We start from the raw sequence: 21,812 nt of genomic DNA on the forward strand, positions 1-21,812 counted from the left end.
CAAAAGCACGAAAACAAAATAATTATAAACATTTACTGAACACTTACTTGGTGCCATGAAGGTCCAGAATTACTACTTGTCTACCTTCAAAATATAAAATTAAAAATAAACTAAACTTCATCCATATTGATTTAAATAGCTAATAAAAACTAAGCTGTGTATTTACTTGCAAAAGACATTATCATATCAGTCCCTTATATTATTATGCATCTGGAAGAGTAAACTGAAAATGAAGGAGTGGAATACCACAGATAGAAAGTTTATATCCCTTTAAATTCACAGTGCTGAAACTTAGTCCCCAGTGTGTGGGATTAAGAGGTAGGGACTTTGGAAGTGATTAGGTCATGAGGGTGGAGCCCTCATGAATGGGATTAGTGCTCTATATAAAAAGACCCAGAGAAATTCCTGGCCCCTTCCTCCATGTGAGTCCACAGAAAGATGGTACAGTCATGAACCTGGAAGTGAGTCTTCACCAGACACTGAATATACTGGACCAATTTCTGCCATTTATAAGCTGCCTAGTCTATGGTATTACTGGTCTATTACTGGTCTATTGGTCTATTAGTCTGATCAGACTAAGACAGGAAAGAAGTAAAGTTATCGCTATTTTCAGATTACATAATGAATTCATGGAATTCATAAACCCATGAATTACAGACACTTTATATAATTTATGTAGATAAAACCACTACCAGGAATTTTTTAGTAACTCGTTTTATTTGCTGAAAATGGTGGCCTTGAAATCAAGACCCATTCCAATGAAATTCTAGGAAGGACATCAGCTAGACTATGAATATAGCTACAACAGGTAAACATTTCTGGGCGCCCTTTGTAAGCCAGGCATTGTGCTAGCATGTGGCATTACAGGCTGAATTGTGTTATCCCAAAAGTCATTCATATGTTAAAGTTCTAACACTCCAGCATCCCAGAATGTGATTATTTGGAGAGAGGGTTTTTACAGACGTGATCAAGTTATTCTAATACGACAAGTGTCCTTATAGGAAAGGAAAAATCTGGACACATGTGGGGAGTGAAGACAAGTATGAAGAAACACATAGAAAGACAACCATTACAAGCCAAGGAAAGAAGCCTAGAGCAGATCCTAGAAGGAACTAATCCTGCTAATACCTTCATTTTGGACTTCTAGGCTCTAGGACTGTGAGATAGTAAGTTTCTGTTATTCACACTACCCAGTTTGCATACTTTATTACTGGTACTTTATTATGGCTGCCCTGGCAAACTAATACACCTAAGGATATATAGAAGAGCAACAGAGAAAGCTCTGCCCTTAGGAAACCAATGGTCCAAAGAGGAGAAAAGCAGTTCAACAAATATAACAAAAAAAATTTAGCGATGCCTCTCAAGGAGCAGGAGATTTCTAACCTCAATAACAAAAATTTTAAGAAAATAGTCTGTAGGGCATTTAGGGAAAAATAATTAAACACTAGTTCCTTTTTATTTTATAGTTTCACTTTGTTTGGTTAAGTATATAAATATTTTTTTTAAGTTCTGCTTTTTAAAGTAAATCATCTACAAAGGTTCCAGGCTCTTATTTTCAAGTATATATCTTCCTTTGTCTTCCTTCTCCCAGTCCTTCCCATTGCCTGTTTCCTCCCCTATTCAATCTTCTCTTGTTACAGTGCCTTACAGATGAGGAAATAGAGACATGGAGACATATCTCCCCTTTTGTGCACACTCTCCAAAAGTATGTTCCGCCACTTCTGCTTCCCAGCTCTCACAAAAATATTACTTCCACACCCTAAAATTTGTGTTAATATTATGTCTTAAACTAATACTTTAGAAGCTACTATTGGGGAGCTTGGGTGGCTCAGTCAGTTGAGTGTCCAACTCTTAGTTTCAGATCAGGTCATGATCTCAGGGTCGTGAGATCAAGCCCCATGTCGGGTTCCACACTGGGCACAGAGCCTACTTAAGATTGTCTCTCTCCCTCTCCCTTTGCCCCACCCCTCTCTCTCCCTCTCTAAAAGGGGGGGGAGGGGAAGCTACTATTTTAAATATGAACCAGTTCTAGGAAATGCCTTGAGTCCCTCCTTCCAATCAATTTCTGTTTGCAAGTTTTTGTTAAATTATTAACAATACTTTCTTGCCTTAACAAGCACTTATGCTGTAAATAAAGTAATTATACACTGATACAAGTTCTTTCAGCATTTCAGAATGTATTGATCATTCTATGGAGTACAAAGTACAGCTGGGTGGGTCGAACATATATTGGCACAGGGAAACCATCCCAAAAGATCTTTCTGTAATTAAACACAAAATCACAGCTTATTTTGTATTTCTTTTTTTCTTCAAGTTAAATTTGGCTATACTTGCTTAAAATCACCAGAAAAAGATAACAGCCACATTTATAAAAGAAAATCATTTCTACATACATTATGACAGTTTAGAAATCAGAATTAATTAATCCTTGAAACTCACATCATTTGGCAATAATAACATGAAAAGTTAAATTCTGCAGGTCCATCCAAATATTATGGAATAACAAAAGATGTGTGCCAGTTTATAACATAGTGTTTTATGAATTTAAAAAACGGGAAATTTTATTTTTCTTTTTCATAAAAAGAACCCCCTAAATATTAGTGAAACAATTATATAGCTCTTGACAACCAGGGCTGCCGCCAGTCCTCCAAAGAGTTCCATTTGGGGAGAGGAGCAAGATGATGGAGGAGTAAGAGATCTGGATTTCATCTGGTCCCAGGAATTCAGCTGGATAGGGATCAAACCATTCTGAACACCTACGAACTCAACAGGAGATCGAAGAAAAGAATAGCAACAGCTCTCTGAACAGAAAACGACCACTTTCTGGAAGGTGGGACATGCGGAGAAGTGAATCCAAGGCGATATTCGGGAAGATAGACGGCGGGGGAGGGGGCCTCCGTCGGCTGCTTCTGGAAAGCGATAGAGCAGAGGAGCACAAAATCGGAACTTTTAGAAGTCGGCTCCACTGAGGGACGTCACTCCAGTGGCTCAGCGGGGAGTGGAACCCTCGTGGGACAGTGTGGTCTCAAGACTCTGGGGGTCACAGAAAGACCAGGGGTGCCTGAGTGCAGCAGAGCTCCCAGGTATCAGAGGGGGGAAGCCGGCTGCAGAGACGGAGCAGAGGAGTGGGCTCTCAGCTCGGGGTTGCCATAAACCGTTATCCACGGCACAGACGGGCCACTGCTCTTCCAGCAGGGACCCAACAAGTGGCAGATCTGGGGAGACTCCCCTTCCTCCCCCGGGAGGAGCGGCACGGGAGCCCATCGCAGGGATCTGCTGTGTTTGGAGACTCCACACGGGGTCACGTGCCAGAGATAGAAACGCTGGGTCACAGGCCGGGAGAGCACACAGTGCAGCCGGAGACCAGGGAGATGGGAGTGACTGACTGCTTTTCTTTGGGGGCGCACTGAGGAGTGGGGCCCCAAGTTCTCGGCTCCTCTGGGGCAGATATTGGGAGGCCAGCATTTTCACTCTCATCCTCCAAAGCTGAAGGGAAAGTTTGCAGGGAAAAAAAGTTCCCGAGACCCTGGACTGGCAAGGGCGGGGAAATTCCGCCTCCGGAAAACACATTTGGGAACCATGGCAACAGGCCCCTCCCCCAGAAGATCAGCAAGAACAGCCAGCCAACACCAAGTTTACCGATCAATGAGAACGGAAGAACTCCAGCGCTAGGGGAATAATACACATAGAATTCTCGCTTTTTTACCATGATTCTTAAGTCTTTAAAAGTTAATTTTTTTTAACTTTTTTGTTTTTTGAATTTTTCTTTTTCCCCTTTTCAACCAACATCTTATCGATCCCTTTTTTAAAAAACATTTTTATTTTTCAGTTTTGGAGTCATATTTTATCCCTTCAGAGTAGTTAGCCTTATTTTTGGCATATATATTTAAGTTGATCTCTCTTTAAAATTTTGAGATACAGTTTCTTCTAACAGATCAAAATATACCCTAAATCTCTAGTGTATGGCTTTGTTCTAGTCTCCTGCCTGATCACATTCTCTCCCTTCCTTTTTCTTTTTTTTTTTTAAATTCTCTTCTTTTTTCAAACAACTTATCAATTCCTTTAAAAAAATCTTTTATAATTTTCATCTTTACAGTCAAATTCCATCCCTTCATCGTATTAACCCTTATTTTTGTACATATATACGTTTTTCTTTCTTTAAAATATTGGGAGGCACTTTCTTCTAACAGACCGAAATACACCCAAAATCTAGTGTGTGGCACTGATCTATGCACCAGCCTGATCATATTTGATCATATTCTGTTTTTTCTGTTTTGTTCTGTTTTGTTATCTTTTTCTTTTTCCTTTTTTTTTTTTCCCTTTTTCTTTTTGCTTTCTTTCCCTTTCTTTTCCCCCGGTTTCAGGTCTTTTCTGATTTGTTTAGTATATATCTTCTGGGGACATTGTTACCCTGTTAGCATTTTGTTCTCTCATTCATCTATTTTCCTCTGGACAAAACAACAAGACGGAAAAAATCACCTCAATGAAAAGAACAAGAGGCAGTACCGACTGCCAGGGACCTAATCAATATGGACATTACTACGATGTCGGAACTAGAGTTCAGAATGATGATTTTAAAGATACTAGCTGGGCTTGAAAAAAGCATGGAAGTTATTAGAGAAACCCTTTCTGGAGAAATAAAAGAACTAAAATCTAACCAAGTCAAAATAAAAAAGGCTATTAATGAGGTGCAATCAAAAATGGAGGCTCTAACTGCTACGATAAATGAGGCAGAAGAGAGAATCAGTGATATAGAAGACCAAATGATGGAAAATAAAGATGCTGAGAAAAAGAGAGATAAACAACTACTAGATCACAAGGATAGAATTCGAGAGATAAGTGATACCATAAGACGAAACAACTTAGAATAATTGGGATCCCAGAAGAAGAAGAAAGAGAGAGAGGGGCAGAAGGTACATTATAGCAGAGAACTTCCCTAATTTGGGGAAGGAAACAGGCATCAAAATCCAGGAGGCACAGAGAACCCCTCTCAAAATCAATAAAAATAGGTCAACACCCCGACATCTAATAGTAAAACTTACGAGTCTCAGAGACAAAGAGAAAATCCTGAAAGCAGCTCGGGAGAAGAGATCTGTAACCTACAATGGTAGATTGGCAACAGACCTATCCACAGAGACCTGGTAGGCCAGAAAGGACTGGCATGATATATTCAGAGCACTAAATGAGAAAAGTATGCAGCCAAGAATACTATATCTAGCTAGGCTGTCATTGAAAATAGAAGGAGAGATAACAAGCTTCCAGGACAAACAAAAACTAAAGGAATTTGCAAACACGAAACCAGCCCTATAAGAAATATTGAAGAGGTCCTCTAAGCAAAGAGAGAGCCTAAAAGCAACATAGACCAGAAAGGAACACAGACAATAAACAGTAACAGTCACCTTACAGGCAATACAATGGCACTAAATTCCTATCTTTCAATAGTAAACCTGAATGTAAATGGGCTAAATGACGCAATCAAAAGACACAGGCTATCAGATTGGATACAAAAACAAGACCCATCGATATGCTGTCTGCAAGAGACTCATTTTAGACCCAAAGACACCCCCAGATTGAAAGTGAAGGGGTGGAAAACCATTTACCATGCTCATGGACACCAAAAGAAAGCTGGGGTGGCAATCCTTATATCAGACAAATTAGATTTTAAACCAAAGACTGTAATAAGAGTTGAGGAAGGACACTATATCCTACTTAAAGGGTCTATCCAACAAGAAGATCTAACAATTGTAAATCTCTATGCCCAAATCATGGGAGCAGCCAATTATATAAGGCAATTAAGAACAAAAGCAAAGAAACACATTGACAACAATACAATAATAGTGGGGGACTTTAACAACCCCTCACTGAAATGGACAGATCATCTAAGTAAAAGATCAACAAGGAAAAAAAGACTTTAAATGACACACTGGACCAAATGGACTTCACAGATATATTCAGAACATTCCATCCCAAAGCAACAGAATACATTTTCTTCTTTAGTACCCATGGAACATTCTGCAGAATAAATCACATCCTAGGTCACAAATCAGGTCTCAACCAGTACCAGAAGACTGGGATCATTCCCTGCATATTTTCAGACCACAATGCTTTGAAACTAGAACTCAATCACAAGAGGAAAGTCGGAAAGAACTCAAATCCATGGAGGCTAAAGAGCATCCTACTAAAGAATGAATGGGTCAACCGGGAAATTAAAGAAGAATTAAAAAAATTCATGGAAACCAATGAAAATGAAAACACAAATGTTCAAAATCTTTGGGATGCAGCAAAAGCAGTCCTAAGAGGCAAGTATATAGCAATACAAGCCTTTCTCAAGAAACAAGAAAGGTCTCAAGTACACAACCTAACCCTACACCTAAAGGAGCTGGAGAATGAAAAGCAAATAAAGCCTAAACCCAGCAGGAGAAGAGAAGTAATAAAGATCAGAGCAGAAATCAATGAAATAGAAACCAAAAGAACAGTAGAACAGATCAATGAAACTAGGAGCTGGTTCTTTGAAAGAATTAACAAGATTGATAAACCTCTGGCCAGACTTATCAAAAAGAAAAGAGAAATGAGCCAAATCGACATAATCATGAGAGAAAGAGGAGAGATCACAACCAACACCAAATAAATACAAACAATTATAAGAACATATTATGAGCAACTCTGTGTCAGCAAATTAGATAATCTGGAAGAAATGGATGCATTCCTAGAGATGTATCAACTACCAAAACTGAACCAGGAAGAAATAGAACCCTGAACAGACCTATAACCACTAAGCAAATTGAAGCAGTCGTCAAAAATCTCCCAACAAGAGCCCAGGGCCAGGTGGCTTCCCAGGGGAATTCTACCAAACATTTAAAGAAGAATTAATACCTATCTTTCTGAAACTCTTTCAAAAAATAGAAATGGAAGGAAAACTTCCAAACTCGTTTTATGAGCCCACCATTACCTTGATCCCCAAAACAGACAAAGACCCCATCAAAAAGGAGAATTACAGACCAATATCCTTGATGAACACAGATGCAAAAATTCTCACCAAAATACTAGCCAATAGGATCCAACACTACATTACAAGGATTATTCACCACGACCAAGTGGGATTTATCCATGGGCTGCAAGGTTGGCTCAACATCCGCAAATCAATCAATGTGATACAATACATTAATAAAAGAAAGAGCAAGAACCATATGATCCTCTCAATAGATGCAGAAAAAGCATTTGACAAAGTACAGCATCCTTTCTTGATGAAAACTCTTCAGAGGTTAGGCATAGAGGGTACATACCTCAATATCATAAAAGCCATGTATGAGAAACCCACAGCAAATATCATTCTCAATGGGGAAAAACTGAGAGCTTTCCCCCTAAGGTCAGGAACACGGCAGGGATGTCCACTATCACCACTGCTATTCAACGTAGTATTAGAAGTCCTAGCCACAGCAATCACACAACAAAAAGAAATAAAAGGCATCCAAATCGGCAAAGAAGAAGTCAAACTCTCACTCTTTGCAGATGATACGATACTTTATGTGGAAAACCCAAAAGACTCCACCCCAAAACTGCTAGAACTCATACAGGAATTCAGTAAAGTGGCAGGATATAAAATCAATGGCATTCCTATACACCAACAACAAGACAGAAGAAACAGAAATTAAGGAGTCGACCCCAATTACAATGGCACCCAAAACCATAAGATACCTAGGAATAAATCTAACCAAAGAGGCAAAGAATCTGTACTCAGAAAACTATAAAATACTCATGAAAGAAATTGAGGAAGACAGAAAGAAATGAAAAAACGTTCCATGCGCATGGACTGGAAGAACAAATACTGTGAAGATGTCAATGCTACCTAGAGCAATCTACACATTCAATGCAATCCCTATCAAAATACCATCCACCTTTTTCAAAGAAATGGAACAAATAATCCTAAAATTTGTATGGAACTAGAAAAACCCCAAATAGCCAGAGGAATGTTGAAAAAGAAAAGCAAAGCTGGCAGCATCACAATTCTGGACTTCAAGCTCTATTACAAAGCTGTCATCATCAAGACAGTATGGTACTGGCACAAAAACAGACACATAGATCAATGGAACAGAATAGAGAGCCCAGAAATGGACTCTCAATGCTATGGTCAACTAATCTTCGACAAAGCAGGAGAGAATGTCCAATGGAAAAAAAGTCTCTTCAATAAATGGTGTTCAGAAAATTGGACAGCCACATGCAGAAGAATGACACTGGGCCATTTTTTTACACCACACACAAAAATAGACTCCAAATGGTTGAAAGACCTCAATGTGAGACAGGAGTCCATCAAAATCCTAAACGAGAACAGAGGCAGCAAACTCTTCGACCTCAGCCGCAGCAACTTCTTCCTAGAAACATCACCAAAGGCAAGGGAAGCAAGGGCAAAAATGAGCTATTGGGACTTCATCAAGATATAAAGCTTTTGCACAGCAAAAGAAACAGTCAACAAAACCAAAAGATAACCGACAGAATGGGAGAAGATATTTGCAAATGGCATATCAGATAAAGGGCTAGTATCCAAAATCTATAAAGAACTTCTTAAACTCAACACCCAAAGAACAAATGATCCAATCAAGAAATGGGCGGAACACATGAACAGACATTTTTCCAAAGAAGACATCCAAACGGCCAACAGACACGTGAAAAAGTGCTCAACATCGCTCAGCATCAGGGAAATCCAAATCAAAACCTCAATGAAGTATCACCTCACACCAGTCAGAATGGCTAAAATTAACAAGTCAGGAAATGACAGATGTTGGCGGGGATGCGGAGAAAGGGGAACCCTCCTACACTGTTGGTGGGAATGCAAGCTGGGGCAGCCACTCTGGAAAACAATATGGAGGTTCCTCAGAAAGTTGAAAATAGAGCTACCATATGATCCAGCAATTGAACTACTGGGTATTTACCCCAAAGATACAAATGTAGGGATCCGAAAGGGTACATTGTAGCACCTGATGTTTATAGCAGGAATGTCCACAATAGCCAAACTGTGGAAAGAGCCTATACGTCCATCAACAGATGAATGAATAAAGAAGATGTGCTATATATATACCATGGAATATTATGCAGCCATCAAAAAGAATGAAATCTTGCCATTTGCAGCGACGTGGATGGAACTGGCGGGTGTTATGCTGAGCAAAATAAGTCAATCAGAGAAAGACATGTATCATATGACCTCACTGATATGAGGAATTCTTAATCTCAGGAAACAAACTGAGGGTTGCTGGAGTGGTGTGGGGTGGGAGGGATGGGGTGGCTGGGTGATAGACATTGGGGAGGGTATGTGCTATGGTGAGCGCTGTGAATTGTGCAAGACCGTTGAATCACAGATCTCTACCTCTGAAGCAAATAATTCATTATATGTTAAAAAAAAAAAAAAAAAAAGAAGATAGCAGGAGGGGAAGAATGAAGGGAGGGAAATCGGAGGGGGAGACGAACTATGAGAGACTATGGACTCTGCAAAACAAACTGAGGGTTCTGGAGGGGAGGGGCGGGGAATGGGTTGGCCTGGTGATGGGTATTAAAGAGGGCACGTTCTGCATGGAGCACTGGGTCTTATACGCAAACAATGAATCATGGAACCCTACATCAAAAACCAAAGATGTAACGTATGGTGATTAACATAATACCAAAAAAGAAAAAGTGGGAGCAGGGGTCGTCAAAGAAAATATACGCTTTTCCTCTTCTGTGTAAAGAAACATGTATAGAATATCTCTTAAATTCATAGAAGTCTATGATTATTACTAATTACAAAAGCTGAAGAAAAAGACATTGTTTTGCTTACAATATGATTGCAGTTTCTGAGTCCTACCCTAATGCAGAGGCATTCAATAGATATTCTGAGCCAAAAATGAAAAAAAATAAAATGAACAGTATTTTCAGCTACTTAATCTTGGTTCAGAATTTCAAAGTATACTTTGGTAAAAACACAATAATTTTATTAAGAATCTTGTGCTTCATCTTTCACTAGCTATTTTGTAATAGGCATAAACGTTAGTCTTAAATTTATTGTACATTTTTAATTCAGGTTAGAATTTGTGTGTGTTTGTAAAAAGGTTTTGAAATCAAATTTAAATATTGTTATTGCCAGAAAGGCCAGTAAATTTACCTAATAAAAAAAATCCTTCTATCAAAAAAAAAAAGGAATGAAATCTCGCCATTTGCAACAACGTGGATGGAACTGGAGGGTATTATGCTGAGCGAAATAAGTCAATCAGAGAAAGACATGTATCATATGACCTCACTGATATGAGGAATTCTTAATCTCAGGAAACAAACTGAGGGTTGCTGGAGTAGTGAGGGATGCGAGGGATGGGGTGGCTGGGTGATAGACACTGGGGAGGGTATGTGCTATGGCGAGCACTGTGAAGTGTTGAAGACTGTTGAATCACAGACCTGTACCTCTGAAGCAAATAATACACTATATGTTAAAAAAAAAAAAAAAAAAAAAGAAGAAGAAGAAGATAGCAGGAGGGGAAAAATGAAGGGGGGTAATCGGAGGGGGAGACAAACCATGAGAAACTATGGACTCTTGAAAACAAACTGAGGGTTTTAGAGGGGAGGGGTTGGGGGGATGGGTTAGCCTGGTGATGGGTATTAAAGAGGGCACGTTCTGCATGGAGCACTGGGTCTTATACACAAACAATGAATCATGGAACACTACATCAAAAACTAATGATGTAATGTATGGTGATTAACATAATAAAAAAAATTTTTTAAAAATAATTATATAGCTCTTATTCACAGAAAGTTTTCCCACTCCGCAGAATTTTTAGCAAGCTTTCACATAGCTCTTTTTGCCATCGGACATAACAGCATTTGCTGCCATCAATTAAGCAACTACTAAGTGCAAGCCTTTGAAATAGACATTTTATTACTTTCTTTTTGTTAACAATAACCCAATGAGCCACACATTCTTATGCGCATTTCCCAGATGGAGAAACTAAGGCTTAGTGTGTTTAGCTTCTTTCCCAAGATCACACAGTCAGGACCCCTAGGGGCAAAGGAGATCCCTAAGGTCTCAAGCACTGAATTTCCCTGCTTACCCACTGAGTGTAGCAGGAGAGCCAGCAGCCGCCCTGATACCCCTTTTTCTTCCTTACTAACAACAACATAGATATTTAAAAATCTTTAACTTCACTGAAGTCCCTTTAGTAGAGGTGACCCTATATAACAGGTTCTGGCCAAAGGTAAAGGTCCTTGGGATGGAATTACTTCCCAGAAGAAAAGTATACCTGGAGAAAATCCTTAGAACCTACAGTCTTCCTGAGAAGTAGGCCCAGAGAATTTAGCTTCCACCTCATGACCGCAAGAACAAACTCCGCACTAAGGCTGCAGAACTCGGAACACATCTGACTCCCTGAACTTCTTATTGCAGGAGATAAATTCAACCCCATTTCTTCAAACACTCTAAAAGTTTCCTACTATCGGGGCGCCTGGGTGGCTCAGTCATTAAGCGTCTGCCTTCGGCTCAGGTCATGATCCCAGCGTCCTGGGATCGAGCCCCGCATCAGGCTCCCTGCTCGGCAGGAAGCCTGCTTCTCCCTCTCCCATTCCCCCTGCTTGTGTTCCCTCTCTCGCTGTGTCTCTCTCTGTCAAATAAATAAATAAAATCTTAAAAAAAAAAAAAGTTTCCTACTATCTGTATCTGAAAGCTTTCCCTAACTAATTCACCAAGTAAGAATTTCATTGCCTGAAACAGTATAGTCCTTTTATCATAGGTCATAACTGTTATTTCCCAAATCAGAATTTTTTAAAATCCTGGACCTGTGAGCCTAAGCTAACCTACTGAGCTCTGCTGATAACAGTAAACCCAGGAAGGACACATAAAAAATTTTAATAATTATCGATAGGAGGCAAGAAAAAAATGGGGTAAATAGTGACAAAGATGAGAGATTTCTCAAAAATTACCTTTTTACACTTTGATGTTTTTAAACCATAAATATACAGTCTACCCAAACTATGTAAATAAATCAAAGAAAGATATATTAGCCTTATACCATTTCTGTCAAGAAATCAACAAAATTTTACCTTTCTTAGGTCTAGGGGATAATTCGAGGTGCTTTTCTGTAACAATCTTCTTTTCAGCTGTTAATGACTGCAGGAAGATGACAATAATAATAATAATGATAATGTAGTAATTTATGTGAACAAGGGCTAAAACCAAAAATATTTTGTAAAATACTCAAAACCTTAAACTATACCCTCCTTAAAATATGCCTCTCTTTTATTTATATTTACCAATAAGTATTCCCAAAGCACATACTCCTCATACATATATAAATGTATTTTTATGTTCTACCAGAATCTAAACAGAGAACTAACCATTAAGAGTTTGTAACAGTATTCCATTTTGTACATATCTATAAGTATTTCAAAATTAGCATATATACAAATATTAACCAGAATATCTTGTTGCCAAAAGATCCTGAGTATACAAGCATTTCATAAATGTACTTCTTGTGAAGAGTAGGATGCTCAAAGATTTCATCTTCTAAGAAACTTCTCAGTAGGTATCCTACATTTACAAAGAAGTACAAAGGTTGGGCCTGGCATAAAGAGGTGATTATTAACTTGCCACAATTACTAAGGGAATTCAAGGTTGAAAAAAGAAGACTGTACCGGGACGCCTGGTGGCTCAGCCAGTTAAGCGGCTGCCTTCGGCTCGTGTCAAGATCCTAAGGTCCTGGGATCCAGTCCCACATCCCCACATCAGGCTCCTTGCTCAGCGGGGAGCCTGCTTCTCCCCCTGCCTGCTACTCCCCCCGCTTGTGCTCACTCTCTCTCGCTCTCTGATTTAAAAAAAAAAAAAAAAGACAACTGTGCCAATTACTGTGTCCTGAAATAAGGTAGGGAGTTCCAAAGAAATATAATTACAGTGGCCTAAACACTCAGGAATCTAAGTATCCTTTGGCATTCAAGGAAAACAATTTTATAATTACTTTACCAGAGTCTCAGAAGTGTCCTGAAATCCTTCTCCACATCTGAGCCATGCTTCAGAGAGGGAAGCAGCTGCCCCCACTGTCCTGAGACCTGCTCTTCTGAACCTCAGTGGACTCCCTCTTGGAAAGGATGGGTATTCTATATCCCAATTTCTATGTCTCTGTAGAGATGGTTTTTAAAGAAAAAAAATGAAAAACAAAAATCAAATAAACTTCATTGAATATACGTTAAGTTGACATTCCTGTGGAAACCCAGGAATGGCAATGGTGAAGGCATATGTTTTGAATGTCTCTGAATCCCCATGTAAAAAAAAAAAAGTAACAAGAAAGCACATAAACATGTACAATTAGAGAACAAATTCCAAAATACAAATAGGTAAGGACAAATATTCAACCCTCCAAAAGTCCTGCATATGATTCTATCTGAGAGCAAACCTGAGAGAAGTGAAGGAGCAAAGGAGGATCTGAGTACATAGACATGTGGTGTTCACTAGGAAGTGGAGCAGGCAAGCTGAGAATGAAATGGTACCTGAAACAGGATGAGGACAAGGGTTCCACCCAAGAAGATCCAAAGGAGTAGGAGCAGTCTAGGACATTTAGCACTGGTCAGCCAGGACTACCTTCTTGGACTGGGCCTCACACTGCAGAGAAATTGCTGGCAGTGGAATCTGCTCAGCAGCACAGGGATGGTAGAGACAAAGAAAAGAAAAGGTCCAGATGGAGTGGAGGAAGGGAACTGAGCCAGAAAATATCTAAATAACAAATAAACATATGGCCATATTTTTGCAAACTACAAGAAAACAACAGAAATTATCAAAGCTATTTTGAATCCTGCCTTCTTCTAAAAATGCACAGAAACTATAACATAAAAATAGGCAATAGAAAGGGATCAAGGTTAAATCCAGTACAAAGTCATAATTAGAAAAAACAGAATGGAGCAGAATAACATTCCAACACACAAAGAAAGCATACTAAAGACATGTTGATAGAACAGAAAAAGTGTAGCCTATTATTTCAATATAAGACAACATATTTAGATTACAAAAAGTCAGAAATGAAGTAACAAAACTTAAGCAGTAGAATAAAGTTAAAAAATCAGCTGAAGGAAAGAGCCCAGATGTCCATCCACAGATGAATGGATAAAGATGTGGTTTATATACATGATATACAATGTACATACAATGGAATGAATATATACACACACACACACACACACACACATATCCATACAATGGAATGTTACTCAGCCATCAAAAAGGATGAAATCTTGCCATTTACAACAACATGGACGGAGCCAGAGTATGTTATGCTAAGTGAAATAAGCCAGTCAGAAAGACAAATACCGTGATTTCACTCATATGTGGAATTTAAGAAACAAAACAGATGAACATGGGGGGAAGAGAAAAAGAGATGCAAACCATAAAACAGACTCTTAACTACAGAGAAAAAACTGAGGGTATCTAGAGGGGAGGTAAGTAGAGGAAAGGGTTAAATGGGTGATGGGGATTAAGGAGAATACTTGTGATGAACACTGGGGTTATTGTATGTAAGTGATGAATCACTAAATTCTACTCCTGAAACTAATATTACACTGTATGCTAACTGGAATTTAAATAAAAACTTGAAACAAAAAATAAAATATTCTCTCAACATGGAAAAAAAATCAGCTCAGGAAAAAAAGACTAAACTGGAAGGAATCCAAAAGCAAGTAGCTATCACAGATATCTTAAAAAAGTAATAAGAAGGAAATTTTAAAGTTCACCTACCTCCAATGAAGAAAGTAAAAGTATTCAAGAGAAACAGAGTGATCAATCAAGTCTCTCTTGTGATCCAACACAGAGATAATAGCAATCCCTGAAGAAGAAGAAAACCAAGATAATGGGACAGAACAAATATTAAAAACTGCAATTCCAGAAAAACTTTCCTGAAATCTTAAAAAAAAAAAAAGGAAACTGCATATTGAAGCACACCACATACCTGGTAATATCAACCCAGAAGCAATCAAAACCAAGATATATCCTATAAAACAGATCTTTAAACAAATGCTTTGAACATCTAGGGAAAGGGATAAATGACTTACAAATGAATAAAAATTACCTTATCATAGGATGTTGACAGCAACTTTATGCCAGAAAAAAAAAACAGAAAAGTGTATTTAAGATACTCAAGGGAAGAAAATGTGAGTGAAGGAGTTTTATCTAGCAACAGTGATAACACTGATTTATTTTCTCCAAATGTTTTTGTATAAGTTTTGTTTTTTTTTTTACAAATGTCTACAACATGCATTCATTTCATAAGATTTTAAATTTGCATTTTATTTAAGGAAAATCTTTTAGATTTGTATCACAAATCAAATTAAGGTCAACTACTATAAGTTGATCACCTGAATAATACAAAAAAAACCCTCATCAACATCATTGTGGTTAAAAAAGAAATGAATTAAGATTAAAATACACCAGTAAAACTTCCGTAACTAGAACAGAGGGAACAAATCCAAAAAACAAATTCAGCCATAACATAGATGGTATTTTAATATGTAAGAGCCCTAAGCATATTCCTCTTTATGTAGAAATTCCTATGGCAGGGCAGGACTACAAAAGGAAGCATCTATCCTCAAGACGGTATTTACCCTCCACTAGTGGCAGTTTCCCCTGACACCTCTGAAGAAGCTCGCTTTGTTAACTAGAACAGTAAATAAAGAGGAAGATAACATTTGGTCTCTTTTGAGCCAATTTTTTTTTTTTAACTCCAGAATACTCTTTAATGCATTAAATCAGCCCAGGTCAGCTCTGTAAACGAATGGGTGACATGGGGGAACAGGACAGGGAAGTACAAGATGAGCCTGAAATATCCTGAACCAAACAGTAAGAAAGCACTCAAGGAATGAGAACATGTCATAAGGACACATGAGCCTGCGTGAATGGCCTCTCACTGGCCAAATGTGGAACATTCCTGCACCAAATAAATAATGACAGTAAAGGATTATAACCTATTGAATAAAATAGGCATATGAGTCTACATTGATATAAACAGTGGATTTAGAAAATTATCAATGAAAGCTGAAACTAGTAGGTGACAGTCTAATGATGCAGAGGATATTTACATGCTCATGAAGCATCTCCCCACAAATTACTTATTAATTCCAAAGGGAAAAACAGTAACTTTAAAGTGGGGAAACCTGCCAGACACCACTTTAATCAAGTAACCAGCATCAAGTGTGTCTTGATTGGAGGCACTGAAAAGAACACAAGATTTCTGTGGTATTCCTACCAGAGAGAAATAACCTAAATCTAAACTGGGGAAAATATCAGACAAGACCACAATAACTGGACTGTACACCTCAGCAATGACAAGGTCAAGAAATACAAAGAAAGTCTGAAGAACTGTTTCAGATTAACAGAAGATTAAAGAGGCATGGAAAGGAAATGAAATGTATGATCCTAGACTGGATCTTGGACCAGAGGAAAAAAGGTCATTATTAGGCAATTGATAAAATTTGAATATGAACTGCTGACTAGGTAATAATATTGTATCAGTTTTTAATTTCTTATTTTTGTAATTATACTATGCTTGTGTAAGAGAATATCCTTATTCTGGAAATAAATATTTAGGGGTAGAGGTACAGAAAAAAAATTGATACACACATGCATGGGGAGAGAAAGAGGGAGAGGAGGGGGAGAAAGATGAAAAGAAAGAGAGAGAGGAAAAAAATAATAAACTAGTGAAATGGAGTAAAGGGTTATATTAGTTTCCTAGGATTGCTGTAACAAACGACCACAAACTCAGTGGCTTAAAACAACATAATTATTCTCACAATTCTGGAGACAAGAAGTCCAAAATGAAGGTGTTAGCCCCTCTGGAGGCTCCAGGGAAGAATCTTTCCTGGCCTCTTTCTCCCAGCAATCCTTGCCTTCATTGGATTGTGGCTGCATCATTCCCATCTCTGCCTCTGTCATCTTGTGGCCTTCTCTCCTACGTGTCTCTCTGTGTATCTCCTCTTCTCACAAGTCACTGGGATTTAGGGCTCACTCTAATGCAGTAGAACTTCATCTTAACTAATTACATCTGCAAAGGTCCTATCTCCAAATAAGTCTACCTTCTGGAGTTCCAGGTGGACAGGAGTTTGTAGAGGACACTATTTAACCTATTTACAGTTCCACCATAAGAAACTTCGTTACACTATTCTTCCAACTTTTCTGTAAGTTTGAAATTCTGTCAAAATAAAAGTTACAAAAAAAAAAAAAAAAACCCCACTAAATAACTACATAAGCCCAGGATGATCCCAGCAAGAAGAGAAATATAGTCAATTTTCATTATCCATAGTAGTTATCATTCAATAAAGTCACCACAAACAATGAATAGCAAATACTGAACCACTATTTCTAGGGGAAATACAGGATTGATTCCTGTCAGTATACAACCTTATTTTATGTGTGTTTCTGCTTAAAAACACCTTATTTAATATATATAGTTGATTCTTTAACATTGAACTCATGGCCAACAGCACTATAACTCATACCTGAACAAAGCTGATCTAACATGAATTTTCTCTGTAAGGCACATCACAGTTGTTCTGCACTTAGGGACACTAGACAGCACCTCAGAACTACGCTTGGGGGCCATTTTATACAGTGAAATCACACAAAGCACAAAACTGTGAAAAACATGGCATTAAGTAGACCAAGAAAGGACACACTTATTTACAGTGTAAAGAGCTGGAACAAGCAGGCAGAATGGGCCCTTGTTCGACCTCAGCTGAGAACTTACACGTCAAGCGACTCAAATTTTTCTCTGCTCTACACATGTCCACAAATTACTGTAAAAGCACCACAAGCATTGATTTGGGGATTACAAATAAATTTGGGGAAAGAGGGGAATTTGTTAATACAGAATCTGAATAATGAGGATTGACTATACTTTGAATAGAACTTTAAAAGGAAGCGATTGAAGTGGTTAAAACACAAGTGTTTCATTGCTTCATTGTTTTACTATCCAGCCCCTCAGAAACCACTTTTCCTTCTTGTTGCTGCTCTGCTCAATTTTTCATTTCTTTAGATACACCATGCTTATGAATTTTATTTATTCATTTTGAAACTTTACTCCCTAAAAAAGTAAATGCATGCCACCATACATCTTTGGGCTACTCCCCCTGGAAAGTTTCTAAATAGTATTTGTTTGGGGTATCATTTAAAAAATTTGGGGAACAAATAAGATATCTAACTGAATGCAAAGGGGAGTTTTCTTGAGTATCTGAATAAATCCCAACGGCTCAAGCCATATACTTGAAGAATGTAAATGCTTTTGCACCCAGGAATTTACATACATTCAGAAGAGATAGTGACTCAGGGATGCTCAAGTCTGAGGAACAGATAGAAAGTTTTAACCAAGTTGGCTAGTTAGCAAGCACTGTGAGGCTCAGGGCTCATTCTATCAAATATTTGCCCATTTGTTTCTTCAGAGGTCTTTCCTTCCCTCAGGTAACGGAGCATTTCTCAGGCCTGTCACTCACTGCTCTGGTTACATTTGACTGGTCCTTTGCTTCTCTAAATTTCATCCATACTCAGATTCTTTAGGGACTAGAACCCTCTAATTAATATAAATGACAGAAATATGATGTTCTTATCTTCAGTCAACATTTATTGAGTGCCCAGTGCATGCAGACACTCTGCTAGGCCTCAGGGATACAAGATGAGCAAGAAAGACCCTGCTCTCCAGTACCTCAGGCTGTGATGAGAGAAACTCTCCCACAAATCTGATGACATGAAAGCCTGAGCCCAAGTTCAGAAACTGGCTAGCCTGGCCTTCAACGTTACTTTTCATCCATCCCCTCCACTCCCCCAATCAATCTGTTCTCCCCCTTCACACACTCAACAGAGCCTGCACATTTCCACCACCATAACTGCATCCATGGCACTCTTTGCTGGAAATCACCTCTCCACTCCCTTCAGTCTCTCCAACTCTGTCACAGATCAATGCTCTTCTCGTCCATGAAATATCCCCCAATACCTCCACATACATACCTCCTTCTGTGAAGCCATCATGTCTCCAGTATATTCTACTCCTTCCATTAGAACAATAGCAGGAGACATGTGCCTAATCATCTCATCACCTCAGTGCACAGTGCTCCCCTCACAGAGGTACTCATTAAAATGACTGCTAAATGAGTATGTAAATTATTTATCATACTAATCATCACTGCATCACAGATGCTAATGATATCTAAAGTAAATCAGACAGTAGGCATAAGCTTAAGGGGAAATTCAGTATACTACATTTCCATTTTATCCATTGAATGTAACAATACCTCTACCACAGATCCCTTTACACTGTTAGTAATCATTGTATATGTCTCTCTCCAGTGTTTATTCAGCCATAGAGGAGGCACTTACAATGCAGCTTCACTGGCCTTCTCACCGAGCCATCTTTTTTTTTTTTTTTGAGGTTACTGGAAAAGATTCTCTTCTTCCCAACTTGGTCAAGGATGTGACCCCAAAGCAGCCAGCAGCCTTGTCCTATACCATATGAAGAAACCTGAGAAAGTGATAAGAGGTACAAGTTGTGCTCCAGGTTATAGGCCAAGCATTTGAGCAATCCAGGTGCCCAGGGGCTGTGAGCTGCAAGTCTACCCATCAATCTTTTGTACCTTTGTCCAGTTTAAGTTACGCTTCAATCACTAGCTACTGAGCTGAACTATAGCACTCAGTTTATGTTTCTCCCAAACTGAAGTGATTCACTGAGCATTCTGAAGGTATACAGCTAAAAAGTTTTCCCCCTTCAATGACCTTAGGTTCTAAGAATATGCATTAGAGTGGAGGCCAAGATTGGATTGATGGACTCAAAAATAAATTAGTAAGAGAATGTTTCCTGGTGAAAGCTGGTTTTGACTCACATGAGGGAAAAAATGTACTTTGGTGATGGCTATACACAGGTCCTGGATTTTCCAGGATAGTCCTAGTTCCAAATATCCTGATTTATTACCCTCCCAGAGCACAGAAACATCAAGGCAATTTCACAAGCAGCACACAAGTCCTTATAGACCACATGTTCAGGTTTTGCTGTCAGAATGCTGTCAATGACCTGTGCTACTTGTTGGCCACATTAACAATGGGCCAGGTTATCTTCTCAAGACACGTTTCTGCATCTGTAAAATGGAGATAACATACTTACCTCAAGACCATTATGAAGATTAAATTGGTACTAATAACAATCCTATGTAATAATAGTACTATAGACCACAATTACAAAAGGTAGAAGAATAGTTAATTAATATTCACAAGTTAAAATGGGAATGTGCTTTAGACATTTTTAATAAAGATGCTTTATTTTCACATGCTGTGATTCACAAAAATATTGCTTTAATCTAATGACTTACTTCAATATCTCAAATCCTAAAAGAAAAGAAAAAGAAACTTCCTGATTAGAACTCCGTGGCCTCTCCAAGTTTAAGGAACAGAAAGGAATTAAATGAAAAACTCAGTGGAATAGGCCAGTCTATTTCTAGAGTCAAAGTCACTATTCCATAAGCTACAGCCCTGTGACTAATACACTTGCCTTATTTTTCTCCTAGGCTGGTCAGGCAAGTGAATTAAGAAAATAAAAGTATTAGAACAAACCTGAGGAGAAAAAATTTGTAAGTAAAATGAATTTTCATAAGGCACAATGAAATTTTTGAAAACTGCCTGTAAGGTTCATGATAACTTTGTCCATATATTGTTTTCTGCCAGGCTGCCTTTTCAATATCTTCAGCCTGACAAGATGGGCCCCTCAAAACTTGGCTCAAGGATTACCTTCTTCATGAACCTTCAGGAACCTTATACCCCTCAGTGATCCTCCTTGAAACTATTCCTTTGGGAATTACATACTACTTCCTATAGCACTTCCATTGTTACTACACAGAATGTTATTTTCATGTTTGTCTTCAATCCCTCTAAATCCAGGACTTCACTTATAATTTATGTTCTATATGTGACAAGTTCTAAAAGAACTAGCTTCTAGAACTTGCTGGTTTATCCATTATTTGCTGAATATATACTTGCAATACATGTTAAATACGTCTAGAGGCTACCTAAATCATTGCTCCATTTAAGGACGTCCATGTCTATACTAAAGTTTTGATTATCTTTTCCACTCATAGAAGACTTACAGGAAAGAACCCATAACCATTCCAAATGGTTTTTAAATGTTCAGTCAAAAAAGCCTTGAATCATGTACCAGCTTCAATTCATTTCTTCTTCTGTCATCAGAGAAAATAAAGCAAACAGCTGGTTGCCATATTTTGTATAGCCTTCATATACTTTCAAATTAAAGATTACTATGGCCTAAGTTGTAAATGCCTGAAATATGCCAATTATGCTTAGAGTCACACTAAAATAACTGCCTGCTTTTGGTATCTTAAAATACCAAAACTAATCAAACAACCCAAACTTATTTACCATAGGTATTCTAGAAGACTTTGAAGCTAGAATCCTAACATCTGGCAATCTGGTCCTCTTGTTTTCATTCGTCTAAACAATCTGGAACTCCCTAATATAACGATGTTGGGAATATGGTGATATGTTTTATTTCAACATTTAAAAAGAAATGCAGAATTATTTTCCACTCACTCTGTATACCAGATCAGAATACCATTTGTCTGAAACTTTTTTTTCTGAAGTGGAAAATTCCTATGCTAGAAACCAATTTCCCATGCCAAGCTACCTACAACACCATCCCCTCCCTCCCCTACCCCCCACACACTTGATATGACTTTATCCAAGCATTTTTTAAGATTTTATTTATTTGAGAGAGAGACAGAAAGAGAGAGAGAGAGAGAGAGTGGGGTAGGGGTATAGGGAGAGGGAGAAGCAGACT

General features: G+C 38.3%; 1 protein-coding gene across 6 annotated transcripts in view; it reads right to left on the reverse strand.

The window, feature by feature from the left end:
- The window catches only part of SPIDR (scaffold protein involved in DNA repair), a 602,461-nt gene that overhangs the window by 491,094 nt on the left and 89,555 nt on the right, over nt 1-21,812 (reverse strand). For 2 of the 6 annotated variants that reach the window (XM_078072411.1, XM_078072410.1), the window contains exons 2-3: nt 12,968-13,123; nt 12,052-12,118 (exon numbers count right to left, since the gene is read on the reverse strand). The exons of the other annotated variants lie outside the window; for them this stretch is intronic. In XM_078072411.1, the coding sequence (XP_077928537.1) occupies nt 12,052-12,118; nt 12,968-13,123 (223 nt within the window). The remainder of the gene's footprint in view (nt 1-12,051; nt 12,119-12,967; nt 13,124-21,812) is intronic. 6 annotated transcript variants of the gene reach the window in all.

Source organism: Halichoerus grypus, chromosome 5 (genome assembly GCF_964656455.1).
Source record: "Halichoerus grypus chromosome 5, mHalGry1.hap1.1, whole genome shotgun sequence".
Lineage (NCBI taxonomy): Eukaryota > Metazoa > Chordata > Mammalia > Carnivora > Phocidae > Halichoerus > Halichoerus grypus.